At 45.8% G+C, this 18,517-nt stretch overlaps 3 protein-coding genes across 3 annotated transcripts; 1 reads left to right on the top strand and 2 right to left on the bottom strand.

The window, feature by feature from the left end:
* Positions 1-5: 5 nt before the first annotated feature.
* On the bottom strand, positions 6-5,269 carry prr15lb (proline rich 15 like b). Its single transcript, XM_086139910.1, has 2 exons — positions 5,071-5,269; positions 6-2,110 (listed from the first exon to the last, which is right to left on the bottom strand). Exon 2 carries the CDS (start codon positions 2,076-2,078, stop codon positions 1,710-1,712), a length of 369 nt encoding a protein of 122 aa, XP_085996036.1. The 5' UTR covers positions 2,079-2,110; positions 5,071-5,269; the 3' UTR covers positions 6-1,709.
* A 3,314-nt stretch (positions 5,270-8,583) lies between these two features.
* On the top strand, positions 8,584-13,073 carry cdk5rap3 (CDK5 regulatory subunit associated protein 3). Its single transcript, XM_086139412.1, has 14 exons — positions 8,584-8,718; positions 8,858-8,906; positions 9,668-9,799; positions 10,158-10,258; positions 10,340-10,388; positions 10,486-10,664; positions 11,381-11,517; positions 11,611-11,755; positions 11,851-11,958; positions 12,037-12,115; positions 12,192-12,280; positions 12,358-12,563; positions 12,643-12,814; positions 12,963-13,073. The coding sequence occupies exons 1-14, from the start codon at positions 8,713-8,715 to the stop codon at positions 13,026-13,028; spliced, it is 1,518 nt and encodes a 505-aa protein (XP_085995538.1). The 5' UTR covers positions 8,584-8,712; the 3' UTR covers positions 13,029-13,073.
* A 485-nt stretch (positions 13,074-13,558) lies between these two features.
* LOC147215435 (tubulin alpha chain-like) lies at positions 13,559-16,511 on the bottom strand. The gene is made up of 4 exons (XM_086139413.1): positions 16,397-16,511; positions 15,139-15,361; positions 14,888-15,036; positions 13,559-14,817 (listed from the first exon to the last, which is right to left on the bottom strand). The coding sequence occupies exons 1-4, from the start codon at positions 16,397-16,399 to the stop codon at positions 13,840-13,842; spliced, it is 1,353 nt and encodes a 450-aa protein (XP_085995539.1). The 5' UTR covers positions 16,400-16,511; the 3' UTR covers positions 13,559-13,839.
* Between the last annotated feature and the right edge of the window lie 2,006 nt (positions 16,512-18,517).

The raw sequence follows: 18,517 nt of genomic DNA on the forward strand, positions 1-18,517 counted from the left end.
CCTTCGAGTTTGAGTTGCAGTTTGTCGAAATAAGAGGTGAATAAATCGGCTCCGTAAACAACACATTGATTTGTTTTCCTTTTAATTACATTGTTTTTTTCCTTGGGGCTCCATAGCTGTTTGTTTTCAGTCAATTTTAAACCATTTCAACAATTGTCTTTTTCAATTTATTTTCCACATCATTTACAAGCATATTTCAACAGATTATGTGATTAAACATTCCTTCATCTATTCGTCCAAAGACTCCTTGCTGGCAGGTGGAAGCGCTAACCGCTACGCTATCGCAAGTCATATTTCTAAGCCATATTTCGTCACGTGCATTTGAGAGTTAAAATTTGCGCAGCATGTGCAAGATAATGCGGATTTGTCCAGTCAAAAGGGTTCGTTTTGACCCGAATTTAGGTTTTTTTTTAGAAATTTGATTCCTGACGCTACGCTGCAGGTGCGGTGTCTAACCAGCGGGCTGCAGCACCGAGCACAAGGTGAATCGAAGGGAGGTATTTTCACCGCATCAAACCTGTCTGGGCTGCTTTTAAACCTTTGTAAAGGTGACCGGGGGTCACTTTAGCCGGTGTATGAGCGTGCTAACACACACACGTCTCAGAAATGTAGATAGGCTATCAGCGTTCTCCTAGCAACATACCAGGGTGAGGAGATAGTGGACGCCTACACATTAACAATAATGTGAACTGGTCAGATAACACATCCTCTACAGGAGGGGTCTTCCCGAGGAGACTGGGGTTGTTTGGTGTCTGCAGACGACTCAAGACGCCCTTTTTTTATGTGATTGTACTTAAATAAAATTCCTCTTTGTGTTTAACCCATCATGGATGAACAGTTGACAGCTATCTAGCAGTTGGAGGTTCAGTGTCTTGCTCAAAACACACTGGGAGGGGCTGGGAATCGAACCGGGTTTATTTCATCTTTTTAATTTAAAAAAAATATTTAAATTTTTTTTTTCCTGTTGTTGTCTTCATTTTTTTCATTATCTATTTTTTTATATTTTTATATATATTTATATTAATTTATATTTATTGTTGTGCTGCTGCACAACTACGGGGATCAGCGGGGAGATGTAACAGCAAGCTTGGCTGTGCGACTGGAGAATCACATCCAGGTGCCGTAAACTGAAACAAGGACACACGAATTCTGCAGAAAATTTCATATTCTTCATTTTTTTTTTTTGTCAACCAGGTATTGAGAAAACATAGATTTTCCCCGGAAGTGGGTGGAGCAGAGGAGAAAAAAAACACCTGAATCGGCGCTTATATTTTGCTAATGATTTTTTTCCCGCGCTCCGGCATCAGCGTTGATTATGCAAAACACGAAAAAAAAAACTAAAGGTGTCATACATAATATTTATAATAATAATAATAATAAAAAAAGGTAAAAATGACAATAATATTTGCTAATGGTTGAAGGGGAAGTTTGCAGAGGGAGGGGTCGCCCTGTGAATCACTGCAGGGTCGGAGTAGAATGCACGGCGGGAAAAGGAAAAACACACACACACACCCCTTTTTAAAGTCCAATGTTTGTGTGTTGATCCCAAGTGTGTGTTCAGGTGTGACCGCTTGCAGAACCAGGGTGTGTGTGTGTGTGTGTGTTGTACAGGTTGCACGCGCTATTAGCTTTGTATTTTACATTCACACCCGTGAGGCTGATTATGACACGTGTGTGAGTGAGTGTGTGTGTGTGTGTGTGTGTGTGTCTCATATCTCAGTCTTGTTTTTGTGGTTCTCGTCCCCCAGGTGGTGTTCTGCAAACAGGTTTGGGTTCTCCGCCAGCGTGGCGCGGACCTTCTTCTTCTCCTTGAAGCGTCCGGAGTGGGAGACCTTGACGTGGCGGCCTTTGGTGGCGGATTTGTCCACGATCTTCTCCAGCCTGGCGCTGAAGTGTGTGTTGGCGGGGTCGGCCGGAGCGCCGACGCCAACGCCGCCGCCGCCGCTGCCGCCGCCGCCGCCGACTTGCTCCTTGTTCTCGGCGTTGCTGCCGTACTCTGCAGGGATCTCGTACAGCACCTTAGATTCGGACTTCTTCTTGCGCGAGAAGGTCAGCTTCCACCAGCTGGAGTCGGCCATGGCGCCGCGGGGAGGAAAGGGGCGGGGCTGACCTGCGGGAAAGAGGGCGGAGCCACCGGGTCAAAGGTCACGATCCCACGTCGTCCATCTGCTCAGCCGAGCAACAAGGAACATCTTAAATCCGTTTGTATCTCGCCGTGCTTCTCACACGCAGGAAAGCGGCGGCGACCGACTGAATACGCAGAGTGGATCTCGGTTACCGCGGCGACCATTTCATCACGCCGATTACCTCTTCACATGAATATGAAAGCATGAAACGGAGAGATCAAATGAAGCGGACAAAGGCGGAGGGAGGGACGGCCGCCACCCGACACCCGGCTCCACCCGCGGCGCGGGAAACCTCCGAAACCTCCGAAGCAAATTTGTTTTCAACGCCGTCGCCACGGTTACCAAAGCACGTGACTTTCGTGAACAGGAGTACAGGTCGGTGTAATCCGGGTCGGTTGTGCTCGGAGGTGACGTCGCTCGGAGACGGTAACAGGCGAGGAGGGGGAACCCGAGACCAGGTTCTCCTCCCAGATGATGAATTAATGAAGAAGCGTCACCTGCTTCTTCATTAATTCTGGACGGCCAGCAGGGCGGCGACGTCACCCCTTACATAACGGGACCCGTCTCATAACCGGGTAATTTTATCTTAATTTAAGTCAAATGAAATCCACTTTAATTTAACATTTAAAATTTAATTTACAATTATTTTACCATTATTTTCATTTTTTTTTTTTTCCCCTCGGAAAATTTCGTGTTACTTTTTAAAATAAAAAAACAGCTTTATTTGGATTTGTATTTTGTGTTTTTTTGTGTATTTTTGTGATTTGTTTTTTTTTTCCAGTTCGAGCCTCGTATCTTGAACTATTCCTCTGGTAATTCTCTTCGAGGATTATTTTCTATTCGATTTTATTTGAAGGTTTTTTCTTTGTTATTTTTTAAGCAGGCTTCTTTGCTAATAGTTATAAATATTTAATTCTACTTTTCCCCAATTAGCAATTTTTTTATCGATTTTTCCCTCTCTCTCGCTCTCTCTCTGATATACTCAAATACAGTAAAAAGTGTGAATATATTCAAATATATTTACACTCTGTTATTAAAATAAGTAAAGGAACAACCTGCCTGTAGACGCCTTTATCCGGAAAGGCCTGGAAGGAGCCGTCGGTGCAAAGGTCGCCAGACGCGGCGAGCAAACAAGCGGCGTGATTCGCCGCCAGGCCGAGACCTCAAGGTCGGGATTTTCCTCCCGAGAAGCCGCGACCACGCCCGGCGATCAAATCACTTCTTTAAAATAAACATTTAAAAAATAAGCAGCGGAAAATGACGTGGAAAACACACAATGGAATCCACCTGTTGCGTATGGATGGATCCATCCGGTTGCTATGGATACACGTGTTTACGTTGTCGTCCGTCCATCTCTGTTTCTTTAAGTGACCTCCTCTTTCACAATGAATCGATATAAAATCATTTTTAACAATATTATTTTCTGTAAAAAAGAAAAAAAAAAGTGCAAAACTTGATTCGATCCAAAGAGTAAAAAAAAAAAGAAGGAAACTACTTCATTTGTGTGTTAAATTTATGTTTTTCATAGAGCCAGGAGTAGAAAAAAATGTGAAAAAAATAATTTTAAAAAATGCGAAAAAAAAAAATACAAATAAAGACGATGTGAAATCTAACGGCAAAATATTGGATGAATATTTCAGATTTTTGCCATTTCTGCGTGAACTATCTTCATCGAACCCGCCTGTCGCCACGGCAACCAGCCGCTAGGGTTCTCCCTGCCGGGACCCCCGTTCGTCGTCGTCTCCTCCTCCAAATAAGTCACTTTTCTTTTCTTTTCCCCTTCCTTCTCCCGCTCCTCGACAAACGTTTGCAGAACATTTACATCCTCCTGTTGACTTTCCATCCAACTCTTTCTGCAGAGCAAAGTCGAGCCGGGCGCCACTTTCGCCCGCCGCGGTGGAGGGGGGGGGGGGGGGGCAACTTGTTCGCATATTTCTTTTAGTTCCCCGTGTTTGACTTGGACGTGACCTTTGAGACAGGGAGGGCCCGTTCACACACACACACCCACACACACACACACACACACACAGACACACACACACTCTCACACACACACGCAGTTCGCCTTAATAAGTCACCGTGTGTTTCGGCCCTGTTTCCGGAGATTTCTAACCGCGATAGATACACTTTGAAAGAATGGAGGTTGTACTTGTACTTCTCTCAATTCATTGGTCTTGTTATAATTTATTTATTGGTTTATTTATTTATAATTTACTCGAGCGGGGGGGTGGGGGGGGGGGGCTCTTGGGTTTCACCGGTGTTTGACCGTCGGAGGCGAACCGTGACGGCTGCGGAGATCTGATAAACAGATCGATCAATAGATAATATTGTTTTTTTTTTGATTGATGGTGTCCACCCGGCTGTCAATCATCCACGATGATTGATCACTTTTTCCCGGACCGATCGATCCCTTCGATCAGAAACGCACGTTTTTCGCCCCCCCCCCCCCGGACGTACCCGATCGCATCAATCGATCGGTTTAACGTTCAAAACAACTTCCCGGATGGTTGATTAGTGATTGGAATATCTGCAAATGCATCGGGCGTTTATAATAATTGGAATAAATTCCAAACTTCCTTGTTTTCTTTTTGGAGGATTTTTTACCGACTGATAGCGTTTTAGGAACTTGGCGGATGCAAACGACGGGAGATTACAGATTATGTTGGAAATTTCCGGCTCATCTCTGTTTAGCCTGCATTTCAAATGATATTAAAATAAAATTTAATTAAAAGGAAAAAGAGGTCAGGTGAAATACACTTAAAATTAAATGAAAAAAAAAATTCTTGATGTTTATCAGGTGTCAATAATTTACTCAGGTTTTTTTTCAAATATTTCTAACCAGGATTAAAAACATTTGCAGTATTTGCAATTTTTCTTGACCGGGAAGCCAAACAGGAGAACTTCTGCAAGGAAACAAGAAGATGCGGACAATTTATCTCCCTACCTTTTCGTGGACCGAGGCTGAACGTGTCAGACGTGAGTCGGCGCCGCCATCTTCCTGGCCTCCTCTTCACCTCCTCTCTCCACTCTCTTGTTTTTGTTTATTTTTTTAAACAAACTAAACTTCTTCCCTCTCTTCCGTTCCTCCCTTCCTGCGGCCGACCAGGTGCAGCATCTCCTGTGCGTTTGTGCCTCCGTCTCACCTTTCCCCTCCCCCGACACACACCCTCCTCAAACACACACACACACACACACACACACACCTTGATCCCGCCCAGCTGAGGGCATGGCTGAGTAAATGTTGCTGTCATGTGACCCCCTCTCTCCCTTCCTTCCCTCCTTTCCTTGCATCCTTTCCTTCCCTCCAGGACACTTGAAGCAGCTTTTACTGTGCGTAAACTCACTCTTATTGTTGTTTCTTTTTTGGATTTCGAGTCTGTTTCGATGCAGTTTGGACTTTGGCTGAATGCCGACTATGTGTGTGTGTGTGTGTGTGTGTGTGTGTGTGTGTGTGTGTGTGTGTGTGTGTGTGTGTGGATATCGCCCAATCGCCCAGAGCTTCCCTGGTGTTTTGCATAGATTGTGTAAGATCTCAGGCGCTGGATGGATTCTTACTTTGCAAGTTTGGAGAACATTCAAATGAGCCGAGCAGGTGTGGAGCCACACACACACACACACACACACACACACACACACACACACACACAGACAATTCAAACATGGAGATCCTAAATTGATGCTGAATAGTTTTATAGCTCTACATGAGATGAGGTGTACTTCAATTATTCCATGCTTCGGAAATTGTTTATATATATATATATATATATATTGTAATATCAATAATATAATACATTTTATAAAATTTAATATTAATACATTTTCTATAAGGCACCTCACTCGACACTCAAGGATGCTGTACAGACGTGCAAAAAATACAGATTTAAAAGAAACTAAACTAGGATGACCGATCTTCTCACCTTATGTTGAAGGAACCTCTAACTTCGGCCGCTTGTGTCCACGATCTCGTTCTCTCGGTCGCCTCCCGAGGGCGGGAACGTAGATCGACCGCCAAAAGCCGAAGCTCCTTCTTCACCGCGACAGACCGGTACAGAGTCCACATCCCTGCAGACGCCGCACCGATCCTCATCCTCGCTCCGGTGAGAGCTGGAGGTCACGGCCCGATGAAGCCGACAGAAACACATCATCTGCAAAAAACCAGAGACTCCATCCTGCGGCCACCAAGCCGGATCCCCTCCGAGCCCCGGATGCACCTTGAAATCCTGTACGTGGAAGTCATGAACAGAATCGGTGACTGGCGGAGTCAAACAAACAACATATATATTACGTAATTTCCAGACTATAGAGCGCATCTCAATATTAGCCGCACCGGCTAGCCGGTCGCTATCTTGGTCTTCCTCCTGCGCACTAAAACCGTCAAAGTCGTCTTCTTCGGTGTCGGAGTTGAACGGACTCAGAATTTCTCGGTCATTTCATCGGTCCGATGTGACGAGGATAAATGTTTTAGCGGCGTGACGCTCGTTAGCGCCCCCCCAAAAAAGTCCATATATTAGCCGCATCGTTGTTTACATGAAAAAAGTTGCGGCTTATCGCGTATATATTACGGTATATATATATATATGATTATGTAAACACATGCATACACAAGTATGAATATATAAAAATATGCATATGTATTTATACACATACACGGATAAAAAAATTGCTCAATGAGTGCAGGATAAGTAGTAAAGAGAATTAATGAATGTGTTTAATGAAAGGTTGCCTCGGTTTCCCTGATCCCTTCGCTCCTGAAAACACTTTAATCTCATACGGACAAGAAAGGAAATTTGTGAAATAAAGAAATTAATTCACAAAGAAGGGACAGAAATTCCACGTTGCAATTATCTATTAAATAGATTCCAGGAAGGCAAAATAAAAATGTCATCTATAGCGGGGTTTCTTTAAATATATAATATATATAATAAAAAAAGATCCGCTCTCACGGAGGTCCGAAGGTCACCAAAGGTCAACATGTATGATGTAGATCAGCCATTTGTTTGTAATTAAAGGTAATAACACCATCTCTTTAAATATTCCACCCATTACCGATTTACATTCACACCGGGGTTCTGTTATTAATCAAAACTCCACAACACGTGTAAACATTACGTAAATAATAAGGTGATTACGTGGTTATTTGCGACTCCCCTTGCAGGTATTTAAGATCATTCGGTGCTTATGAATTATTCAGAGACGCAGCGGGAGCCGAGGCATTACACTGGAATTGCAACTGTCGTCCCAAATGGACCTTGAGGGACAACGGGAGGGGATTTTGTTTTAAAATTATGAATCGATCGATACGCGGCGCGCACCCCTGACCTCAAACGTTTCCCTCTAATTTCCCCTGAAATTGCTTTAATATTTAAAGAAGACGAACAACACTCATCACCATCAAATGCATATCTCCATTGTTTTAATATTTAAAAGCCACCAGCCGGTCTGTTATTTTGGAGTTTCCGTTTAAATGGAAGCAGAAATTAGCGGATTCGTGTCGCTAATATCAGCGGAGCCGCTGCTGCTGGTTGATAAGTCCCACGCCCACGCTGCCGATTGTTCGGCTCCAGCTCTGTTTTCACGGTTTTATAGTTTTTATACGGCAATCTCTCAGGGGACGCTAACAGTGTCCTCTCTCTTTACCTTCCTGATTGCACCGCAATTACCTCTTTTCATACTCGCTTGGAATCAGATTAGAAACCCCCCCCCCTCGTGGCGACACGGAAGCCGGAAGGAACCATTTTTCAGCTCACGTGTCCCCGACAGGTGGAACAGGCCGCAGGGCGAATGGCATATTCCGCTCCGTGGGGGATATTTAATTGTTATTGTCCTTTTAGATGCCTGATTCTATCATTTTACATAACGTGCAAGTGACTGGGTGTGAGTTAAGTGCTCATGTAACACAACGGATGTCATATTGTTTGATACATTTATTTGTTTTAGTTTTTTTTTTTTTTTTAACGTAATTTCATCATTTGTTTATTTTCTGATTTATTTATTCATTTGAACAATGAGCTGTTATCAGGATTGCGTTGATAAAAACAAATGAGCTTCTTCTCTTTTCTCTTCTCTTTTCTTTCTGATCCTCAGTTTTTTCTTTTCCTTTCTTTATTTTTCTTTTCTTGTCTTTTCTTTACCTTTCCTTTCTATTCTTTTCCAAAGAACTTTAATCAGAAACGTTACGCCTTAAAAGGATAAAAAGCGTATTCATTATCCTAAGATGAATTTATTTTACGAACATATTTAAATGAGTTATTTTTGTGTTCTTTCAGTCCGACCATCACTGTTTTATAATAATAATAATAATAATAATAATAATAATAAGAGTGAAACCACATCTACCGCCATCTATTGGCTGATGTGAGCTCTGCGCTAAATCAACGTTCACCAACCCGATGCGCCTATCAGTAAGGCAATGTCTCATTGGTCAGTTTGTGTGACGCTAAAACATCACCCCATTCTATTGGTCGGCCTTCCCTTAACGTGTCATCAACAAGAAAGTCTAAGCAGTTTTGGCTGACTGTCACAAATACTTCAAAATAAACATAAAATGAAGTCGTGAGATTGTTTCGAATAACGGAGTCGAAGGAAAATGGAGGTAAGCTGGAACGGGCTAGCATGCTAGCTAACGGTTAAAGTCCAGATACGGGAGTTCTCCGAAGCTAAGAGGGGAAAAGTCACTATGCTTTATATCTCTTGCTAGCTTAGCACTGTTTCCCTTTTTTTCTCCTTTGCAGCAAAACATTCAAAACGTCCCGATCGACATTCAGACCAGCAAGCTTCTGGGTGAGAGCAGGTTTTCCATTCTCGAATTTGATTTACCGAAACTTCACTTATTCACTGTCCAGCAAAGAATCCGGCTAGGAGCTGTCAAATCTGAGATAACTGCAACTGGATTCATGTTACATCAAAAATACTCAAAAGCTGATTTAATGTATCTCAGGTCTGTTAATATTCACCTGTTTTGTGTCAGAACACATTGTAAAGGATGCAAGATCTGCACAAAGCATTTCTCGCTGTCTTTTTTTTAAAAGAAAATTGTATATATACACCCATTTGCATATTATCTGAAGCCAAAAAGGCAAATAGCGTGTCGTATTTTATTCGGAATATTTCAGTACAAAACCAAAATAATCAATATCAGTCGGATTATCTGTCACTCTATATACAGGAACATTAGAAGAGAGGGTTTTGGATTGTTTAAGTTGATCTCCCATGACGTTCAGCCATATTTCTAAATACGTTTTACCGGTAAGTGTTGAGTTCTTTCAGACAAATTTCAATTTTGGATTAAAAATTCTGCCTTTTTTGGGGAGGAGGGTTTTCAAATAAAGCCATAATCTCTGTCCGTCACATTTTTTCATGAGTCATAATTCATTTCACGTACCTGATGCCTGTAGCATGCACAATTTTCAAAAGGCCCTTTATGAACCACATCGTTGTTACTGTTTCTACCCGAATCCTTGATGGCGGTTTAGGTTTCTAGATCCACAGATGAATGCGCATGTCGGTGCGACTTGTTGAAAGAGGCGTTTGTGTGTCCGCAGACTGGCTCCTCGATCGACGTCACTGTAATATAAAATGGCAGACTGTCATCCAAACGGTCCGGGAGAAGATCAACGCCGCCATTCAGGACATGCCCGAGAACGAGGAGATCAAGCGGCTCCTGTCTGGCTCCTGTAGGTCCTGCCTGAAAATCTGTAAAAAGAAACAAAAAGTAAAAGCCGAAGAAGCAACGAGAGGCTTCATTGCACACTGGAAGAAAAACTCAAGTTATTAACGGGAAGAACTCAAACTGAGCTCATAGTTAAGCTAGAATAAAGAACCTGAAGATGAAATGGAGGTTGAGAGAAAGAACTTCAAACTAAGCTTAAGGCTAAAAGAGGCTAAAAGCTAATATGTAAGCTAAAAAGGGCCAGAAGCTACAAGCTAAGGCGATAAACAACGTGAAGCCGAGTCCTCTGTATGAACACACTCTTTTAGTTTGTTTTCTTTCAAAGTCTCACATGTGTGTTGTGCTTCTGTCCTCGTGGTCAGACATTCACTACTTCCACTGCCTGAGAATAGTGGAGATACTGAAGGGAACCGAAGCCTCCTCCAAGAACATCTTCGGCCGATACTCCTCTCAGAGGATGAAGGTGAGGGTCGGCCGCCGATCGGCTCCCGGTTGTTTTCCCGGAGCCGCCGATCCGGTCTGATGGCGCTCCGTCTTTTCCCAGGACTGGCAGGAGATCGTGTCCCTGTACGAGGCGGATAACGTCTACCTGGGTCAGTAGAAGCTAATTTTACTTTCTTAAATTCTGGAAAGCAGTAAGAGACCACCCCGCCGCGCCGTTAACGTGACGATGTGAACGTCGGCCTCCAGCCGAGGTGGCCAGCCTGCTGACGCGCAACGTGAGCTACGAGGGCCCGGCTCTGAGGAGGCAGCTGGCCAAAGCCCAGCAGCTGCAGCAGGAGCTGAGCCGGAGGGAGGTGGAGTGTCAGAGCGCTGCCGCCGACCTCAGGGCGCGCTACTACGCCGCCTGCAAACAGTACGGCATCAAAGTACGTAAAAACACGCACGGGATTTTCGCAAAAGGGATCACGCGCAAAGGTGTTTTGAGAACATCAAGATTTAGACGCCACCCTCCGGGCAACACGAGGTAGCAACAGATTGAATAAAATCAATGTTTACGTGCTAGCTTCTAAAATTACAACATCCGACGGTTTCGTAATGGTCGGACGTTTTTCCCGGATTCACAAAACTCTGGTGAAATTCTTGTTGAATTGTTACTTGAGATGAGACGAGAACAACTTTATTTATCCCGAAGGAAATTGTTGTGCCAGAGTTTCAAGCAAAAACAATAATAGATAATAGTAGGAAGGAGGGAGAATAAGATATTCAATGGAATATAAATTGTCAAAGTTAAGGCTATCAAGTGTTTTAAGGTCTTAAGTACAAAGATTTGAAGATTCCCTGCGGCTGAGGGAAGAGGAATTAAAAAGTCTGATGGCCTCAGGTAGGAAAGACCTCCTGTGGCGTTCAGTGGAGCTCCTTGGTGGTATCGGTCTACGACTTGTTCGTTTTCATGAAATGACAACTCCAATCTGGTGATTTTCAGACGTAATCCCAAGTGTTTATACCTATAAATTCCAAAAACAAAATGGGTTGTGATCTTGATTTTCATGTCAGTATTCTAACACAGACCCGAGCATTGATTGAATCTGCACGTGTTGCCTTCACGGTCTGTGCCGACGCTGACTCCGGCCTGTGTCGTCAGGGGGACAACGTTCCCCGCGAGCTGCAGGCTCTGGTCAGAGAGCTGCCGGCCGTCCTGGAGGAGGCGGGGAAAGACGCCGCCAAGCTGGAGGAGCACATCCAGCTGTACGCCGCCTTCACCGACTTCGTGTGCGGATGGTGAGCGACGTCCATCTCGGGGAGAAATGGATCCGATCGATCGAATGATGATACGCAAAAATCTGCAGAGTTATTGAGTTGACCCTCTGGCAGGTCGGAGCCGGTGCTGCCCATGCTGGCGTTCGCCGGGAAACGTGGGAACGTGACGTTCTACGAGTGGCGGACGGGAGAGACGCCGGCGGTCGTCGAGAAGGCGGCGGCGGAGGCGGCGCCGCCCGATGATCTCGCGGAAGACGCGGTGCGTCACACGCTTGCGTATACATTTGCAACGCACGTCACCTAGTTTCTCGTCTTTTCATTCGGTCACGGTCTCGTCTTCCCGCCCGTCTCTAGATCGACTGGGGCGATTTTGGCAAAGTGACGGACGCGGCAGGCGTGTCCTCCGCCGTCGCGCTGGAGGACGGGATCGACTGGGGGATCAGCCTGGAGCCGAACCCCGAGGCGAGAGCTTTTTATCCCGTCTGAAAAGTGCAGCGGAGAAATACAAGCTTCCATTCTAAGTATGGGTTTCCCGTGCAGGAAGACGGCGGCGGGATCGACTGGGGGGACGGCGAGGCGGCGGCCGTGGAGATCGAACTCATGGAAACCGGGACGGACTGTGAGTGAATCCTCTGGCGTCGGTTCCCGCTCGGATGGCGTGTCCACCGCTGACGCTAGGCGTTTTGGCGTTGTAGGTCCGGAGGGCGTGGCGAGGGGCGAGGACGCTCTGAGCGTCCTGGAGAACCAGGAGTCCCGCGGCCAGTTCATCGACGAGCTGATGGAGGTGAGAACCTCCCGCTTTTTTGGTGAAAATGGCGTCGCCTTCGAAGGGAGTGACCTCGCTCCCCTTCGTGGAAGTAGCTGGAGGCCTTCCTGACCCAGCGCCTCAGCGAGATGGGGGAGGAGGCCGACGTGGTGGCCATAAGCCAGTTCCAGCTGGCCCCCTCCGTGGTCCAGGCCCAGACGAGGGAGCACATCCAGAAGATGCTGTGGGAGGTGCGGGATCTCCTGGGCCGACTCACCTCGCTCCGGATGCAGCACCTCTTCATGATCCAGGCCTCGCCCCGGTGAACCCCCTCGCCTTAACACGTCGCCCGCCCCGCTCGGACCCGGTGAAGGAACTGTTTTTGTATGGCGCTCTTGAAGGTACGTGGAGCGCGTCACGGAGGTGCTGCGGCAGAAGATGAAGCAGGCGGACATCCTGGTGCTGAAGGCCGCCACCATGGTGGAGAAAAGGCAGGAAGCTCTGGAGGAGCAGTCCAGGCTGGAGCCGCGGGTCGAGCTGCTGGCGGGACGAACGCGGGAACTCCAGAAACTGGTAGGAAAACACAACTTAATTCAAATATTGGCTGTAAAAATGAATCCAAACACCAACGTGCACTCCCGGCTGCGGCCACGAGGGGGCCAGTGCAGCGCCGCCGTCAGGACCTCGCTAACCGTTTCTCCCGCACGGTCTTGTGTTCCAGATCGAAGAGGACATTTCCAAGAGATACAACCAGAGGCCCGTCAACCTCATGGGGGTTCAGGTGTGACCGTGGTATTTAACCCACAGGAAATAAAGGAATATTAAACCAAAAGGTCATGTGTGATCTGGAAATCTATTTCATGGTTTAGACTACAGACTGAGCGGTTGCTTTCTTGGAACCATGATGATACAGAAAAGTTCGGTCAAATAAATCCCGGTCAGGCATCAAACCCTAAAAGCCAGTTTCTCTCAATTCTTTTGGTGGATTTGGAGGTTCTTTCATGTCGGTCTGGATTTTCCTCCCATTGACTTAGTTTGACTTTATCCTGTTTGGTTTCTGCACTTTGACCCGCAGTAAACCAGTGAACTCGGTGAGTGGGCGCGCTGCTCGTGGGTTCAAGGGTTCGTGATGTCAGGATCTCAAGTCGGGCTTTGTGTGAGACACCGCGGCGGAGAGAAATCCCCGTTAATTAGAATTCTTTCCCCTCCGCCGAGCAGAGAATCGTTGCATTCTTGCAGGAAGTGTTTTGTTTGCTCCTCTAAATGAGTTTTTCGCTGATGTGTGTGTTGTAACGCGAGCGCGGTGCAGGGGAAGGGAGAAAGGCCGGCTGCTCAGCAAGCAGAGATCAATTTGCAGCACAGAAATCTCAAAGGGTTGTTTTTTTTTTTTTTTCTCTCCTTTATTGAGGAAGATTAAATGCAACCGCGCAGTGGCCGAAAGCCGGCGTTTTGCAGAAACTCACGGGCCGTGTTTGAAAAGAAAACATGAACTGCAATCGGTTTGAACCGATTACAGAACTGGAACATGGTCGCAAAAAACAAAAGAAAAAAATAGAACTTTGTTGCCTTTGGTAGTGCTGGTGGTGACTTCAGAGAGACTAGTACTCCTCTCCGTCTTCGTCCTCCTCCTCGACGCTGTCGGTTCCCACTTCTTCGTAATCCTTCTCCAGGGTGGCCATGTCTTCCCTGGCCTCGGAGAACTCCCCTTCCTCCATGCCCTCGCCCACATACCAGTGCACGAAGGCCCTCTTGGCGTACATGAGGTCAAACTTGTGGTCGAGTCGCGCCCAGGCCTCTGCGATGGCGGTGGTGTTGCTGAGCATGCAGACGGCCCTCTGCACCTTGGCCAGGTCTCCTCCGGGGACCACCGTGGGCGGCTGGTAGTTGATCCCCACCTTGAAGCCGGTGGGACACCAGTCCACGAATTGGATGCTGCGCTTGGTCTTGATGGCGGCGATGGCGGAGTTGACGTCTTTGGGCACCACGTCCCCGCGGTACAGCAGGCAGCAGGCCATGTATTTACCGTGGCGAGGGTCGCATTTCACCATCTGGTTGGCCGGCTCGAAGCAGGCGTTGGTGATCTCCGACACGGACAGCTGCTCGTGGTAGGCCTTCTCGGCGGAGATGACGGGGGCGTAGGTGGCCAGGGGGAAGTGGATACGCGGATAGGGCACCAGGTTGGTCTGGAACTCTGTCAGGTCCACGTTCAGGGCTCCGTCGAAGCGCAGGGACGCGGTGATGGAGGAGACGATCTGACTGATCAGGCGGTTCAGGTTGGTGTAGGTGGGACGCTCGATGTCCAGGTTCTTGCGGCAGATGTCGTAGATGGCCTCGTTGTCCACCATGAAGGCGCAGTCCGAGTGCTCCAGCGTGGTGTGGGTGGTCAGGATGGAGTTGTACGGCTCCACCACAGCCGTGGACACCTGAGGTGCCGGATAGACCGCAAACTCAAGCTTGGACTTCTTGCCGTAGTCGACGGAGAGACGCTCCATCAGCAGAGACGTGAAGCCGGAGCCGGTTCCTCCTCCGAACGAGTGGAAGATGAGGAACCCCTGAAGCCCGGTGCACTGGTCGGCCTGCGGGGGGAAATTACATCCTGCTAAGTCCCGTTTCGCCCTCGTTTCCCAAAACAAAAGCGGGTCTTACCAGTTTACGCATCCTGTCCAGAACCAAGTCGATGATCTCCTTCCCGACGGTGTAATGACCGCGGGCGTAGTTGTTCGCCGCGTCCTCCTTCCCGGTGATCAGCTGCTCGGGGTGGAAGAGCTGCCGGTAAGTTCCTGTGCGGATTTCATCTGGAAAGCAGCAAGGAAAAAAAATCTACACTGACTGGACATCTGAACACTAGATTTCTCTTCTACGCCACTTAAACTTTGGTTTAAAAAAAAAAAACCCACCAATGACGGTCGGCTCCAGGTCCACAAACACAGCCCTGGGAACGTGTTTGCCGGCTCCCGTCTCGTTGAAGAAGGTGTTAAAGGAGTCATCCCCTCCGCCGATGGTCTTGTCGCTGGGCATCTGGCCGTCCGGCTGGATGCCGTGCTCCAAGCAGTACAACTCCCAGCAGGCATTGCCGATCTGGGCCCCGGCCTGGCCGACGTGCACGGAAATACACTCGCGCTGCAAAGACAAGACACCGGGTCATCGATCAGACTTTTAAAATTAACCGTGACAGCAAATTGCCCTCCCTGACCTAATTCCTTAATATTCCGGTGAGACCAAAAAAAAAAAAAAAAAAAAAAAAACCATGTCACGCGTTGACCTGCTTTTACTTTTATTATTAGAAGCTAAATTAAGCCCGGTCCTTCAAGCACAATGACTGGCCTGTCAAAGCCTTCAGCTGCTGCTGCAGCTTCTGGTTCCTCCACCCACAACCTTTGACCTTTGGATGTTCATCTCACAAGTTCATGAACCAAAGTGTAAAAGAGTCACGAGGTTTATTGAACGGGGTACACGTAGGCAAATATTCAATACTTTTTACACTTTATTCACCAGATCAAAAAATAAATAAAAAACTGCACCCATTAAAGCAGTCTAGAAATCAAAATGGAGTACCGGTTGCAATGAAAAGTAATGATTTGCAAAAAGCAGGCTTTTTGCACGACAAAGTGCTGAACGGCAGCGAATATTAGCGAAATTTAAAAGGAGAGGAGGAGGAGGGAATTCACACAAAGGAAATCCGTGCAGGCCTCAGCAGGGATGTCAAACTGGAGGACAAACAACTCCCGCTTCCTGTTCGGCCTGAGTTTGCAGCTGCTCTCAGAAAGGCGCAACAATTTTCCTCAATATGTGCGTTTATTATGACAATTACAGTTATAAAGGTCGGATGGGGAAAAACGTTTAGCTTTTTTTACTGACACTTTAAAAAAAAAAAAAAGTGCGCCAGAGGTTAAAAAGTTCCTTTATGCAAAAAGAAACACGGTGTAAATTCGACTTCTATTATTTATCGATACATGGATTTTAACTTCAACGGCGGAAAGTTGAATGCTAGCTTGGAAAAAAAGTGAACGCTAAATGCTAATTGCTCGACGAGAAAACATTAACGTCACTGCCAACTTTCTGGGAGAAAAAAACACTAAAAGCCACAGAAATAATACGTTAACAGATAACAAAATTAAACTAATCCTTTTTGAGAAGTGTCCCCTTAATACTGACCATTTTTTTGTAGTTCTTTAGCTTCCTCTCGCCGATGCTTATGAACCGGTTGCAGGATGTAAAGCGCTGACAAATGAGCGTCGGGGTTATTTATACTTTCTGGAGTGGGCGGGCCTTTTGAATTTCTGCTTGGCGGGAGCGCGTGGCAGGTCGTGGTGCGTTCACGTACCCTCGGAAAAACCCAACTCGACCGATGCACAAAACACGTCCCGAAGGACGATCGCGTCATGTACGTCCTGTGGCGCAATGGGGAGTTTCGTTGTTGGTTTTCGTACAAACTAGGGCAAATAAGTCGAAATAAGTAGCAAATAAGTGATATGTAACTGTGAGTCACGTCTCTAAATACAACTTTTGAAAGCGCCACGGGCGTTTTGTGCGGAGCTGCATTAGGAAAATCCAATTTTCCACTAGAACTTGAAAGCATCATAGAAATAACTGCAATTCTTTTACTATCATTTCTTATAGTTTAACTTCGTATTTATGATCGAAAATGGCGATGAATAATGGCGATTCACCATAAAAAGACATCAACAAACTCGTTAATATGCTTCTTTTAGACATTTTATTTCATTTTTTTGTACCATCATAGTACTATTGTTTTTTTGCATTCATAAGCAGCATATAATATTTTCAGAGTCCATTCGTATTTTCTGATCAGTCCTCAAAGAATTCCTGTAATCCAGGGATTTCTTGCGATGTAAAGTGTTTTGCACTGACCAGCAGGAGGACTCAGATTTACATCCTGTTAAGGACATAAGAGAGGTGAACTGAACCATGGGGCGGTGCATTTAAATGGAAGGCTGTGTTTTCATCTACACCAGAAACATCTCTCAGATGACTGGTTTGTGCCAAAGGTTAGCTGCGAGCCAAACTGGCAAGCACGATGTTCCAGCTTCTGCTACATTCACAAAGAAATGCTGAGATAATAAAAAGTGCACGTCGCACAAAAAGCATAAACTCGTGTTATTAAAAAAATAAAAAAAACATCAAAATTTATCCGCAATTGAAATACACAGAATGTTTTTTATCAGGTTAGCAGACTTTTTCCCCCAGAAAAAAAACAAAACAACCTCTGGGTTTGTTTAATTATTTAGTGTTTTTTTTTTTTGTTTGTTTGTTTTGTTTTTTTTACTTTGTTTCATTTTTCACCAATTTTTTTTTTTTCAGTAGAGGAATATTCCATGTTTACGTCTTAAATTTCATCATGACATCCCAATATTGTACGTTTGCAAATCTACCGTGACCACTCGGCCTCCTTATAACAGAGCGGCTCCTGTGTTGTTTCACCAATCGAAGCAAATAATTTTCCCCCGGGGATCCATCTTACACTCAGCAGGGACTCTGATAAGCTATTCACATCTTAAATGACAATATACCTCCTTCTGGAAAGAACTTTGACCGTTGGAAATGGATGCAATCGCTCTGCTTCAGCTCAGATCCGGGTTAGATTTGCTGTAGGATCAATAAATGTAGAGCTTAAAGTAAGTTATGAGGTTATGTTTACCCGACCGATAGGCGGAAACTATGTCACTAATTCTAACTTGGTAATGAGTTTTAATTTCCTTTTATCTGTTATTTCCCCTCAAGAATCAATATATTCCACTCATCAAGTCCTGCACCGTGCTGTTTCTGTGCAATTTTCCTCATCTATATCACTTCTGCTCCCTGTTTTGGAGACCTTTGCCAGCGCGTTTTTCTCAATTTCACTGCTGTCTTTTGTTGTCAGTTTGATTTGTCCCTAGGGGGAGCAGTAGGCCGGCAGTTCCAGCCCACCATTCGATGGCGGAAAACATGTTTTTACAAACACGGCGGCAACAAACAAACAACACCAAGGTCCACAAATGATGAATTTGACTAAGACGGGGCCATATTGCTGCAAAAAGTAGAATTGGATTGATTACAAGAGGTGGAATGAAGCAGATTTGGGACAAACGGAGGTCCTCGGAGACTTTTCATTTGCATTTTATGAACAAGTTTTGCTTTGGTTCAACTCTGAAATCACAGGAAAGGCTGGGAATGAAATTCAGTGGCTCTTTAAAAGATGGTGCAATCTCCCTCTCTCTCTCTTTTTCTTTTTCTTTCCTTCTCTCTCCCCTCCCTCTTGCAGACACAAACTCTGAT

The sequence above is a fragment of the Fistularia commersonii genome, chromosome 32 (genome assembly GCF_037954325.1).
Source record: "Fistularia commersonii isolate RoL2024-O1a breed Wild chromosome 32, RoL_Fcom_v1.0, whole genome shotgun sequence".
Classification (NCBI taxonomy): Eukaryota; Metazoa; Chordata; class Actinopteri; order Syngnathiformes; family Fistulariidae; genus Fistularia; species Fistularia commersonii.

Excerpts from the sequence above, each read along its gene's own strand:
- prr15lb (XM_086139910.1), bottom strand. The coding sequence starts at position 2,078 with ATGGCCGACTCCAGCTGGTGGAAGCTGACCTTCTCGCGCAAGAAGAAG.
- cdk5rap3 (XM_086139412.1), top strand. Across the intron at positions 10,389-10,485 it reads GGCGGATAACGTCTACCTGG|CCGAGGTGGCCAGCCTGCTG; the intron begins GTCAGTAGAAGC and ends GTCGGCCTCCAG. Across the intron at positions 11,756-11,850 it reads ATGATCTCGCGGAAGACGCG|ATCGACTGGGGCGATTTTGG; the intron begins GTGCGTCACACG and ends GCCCGTCTCTAG.
- LOC147215435 (XM_086139413.1), bottom strand. Across the intron at positions 15,037-15,138 it reads CCTGGAGCCGACCGTCATTG|ATGAAATCCGCACAGGAACT; the intron begins GTGGGTTTTTTT and ends GCTGCTTTCCAG. Across the intron at positions 14,818-14,887 it reads TGGACAGGATGCGTAAACTG|GCCGACCAGTGCACCGGGCT; the intron begins GTAAGACCCGCT and ends TTCCCCCCGCAG.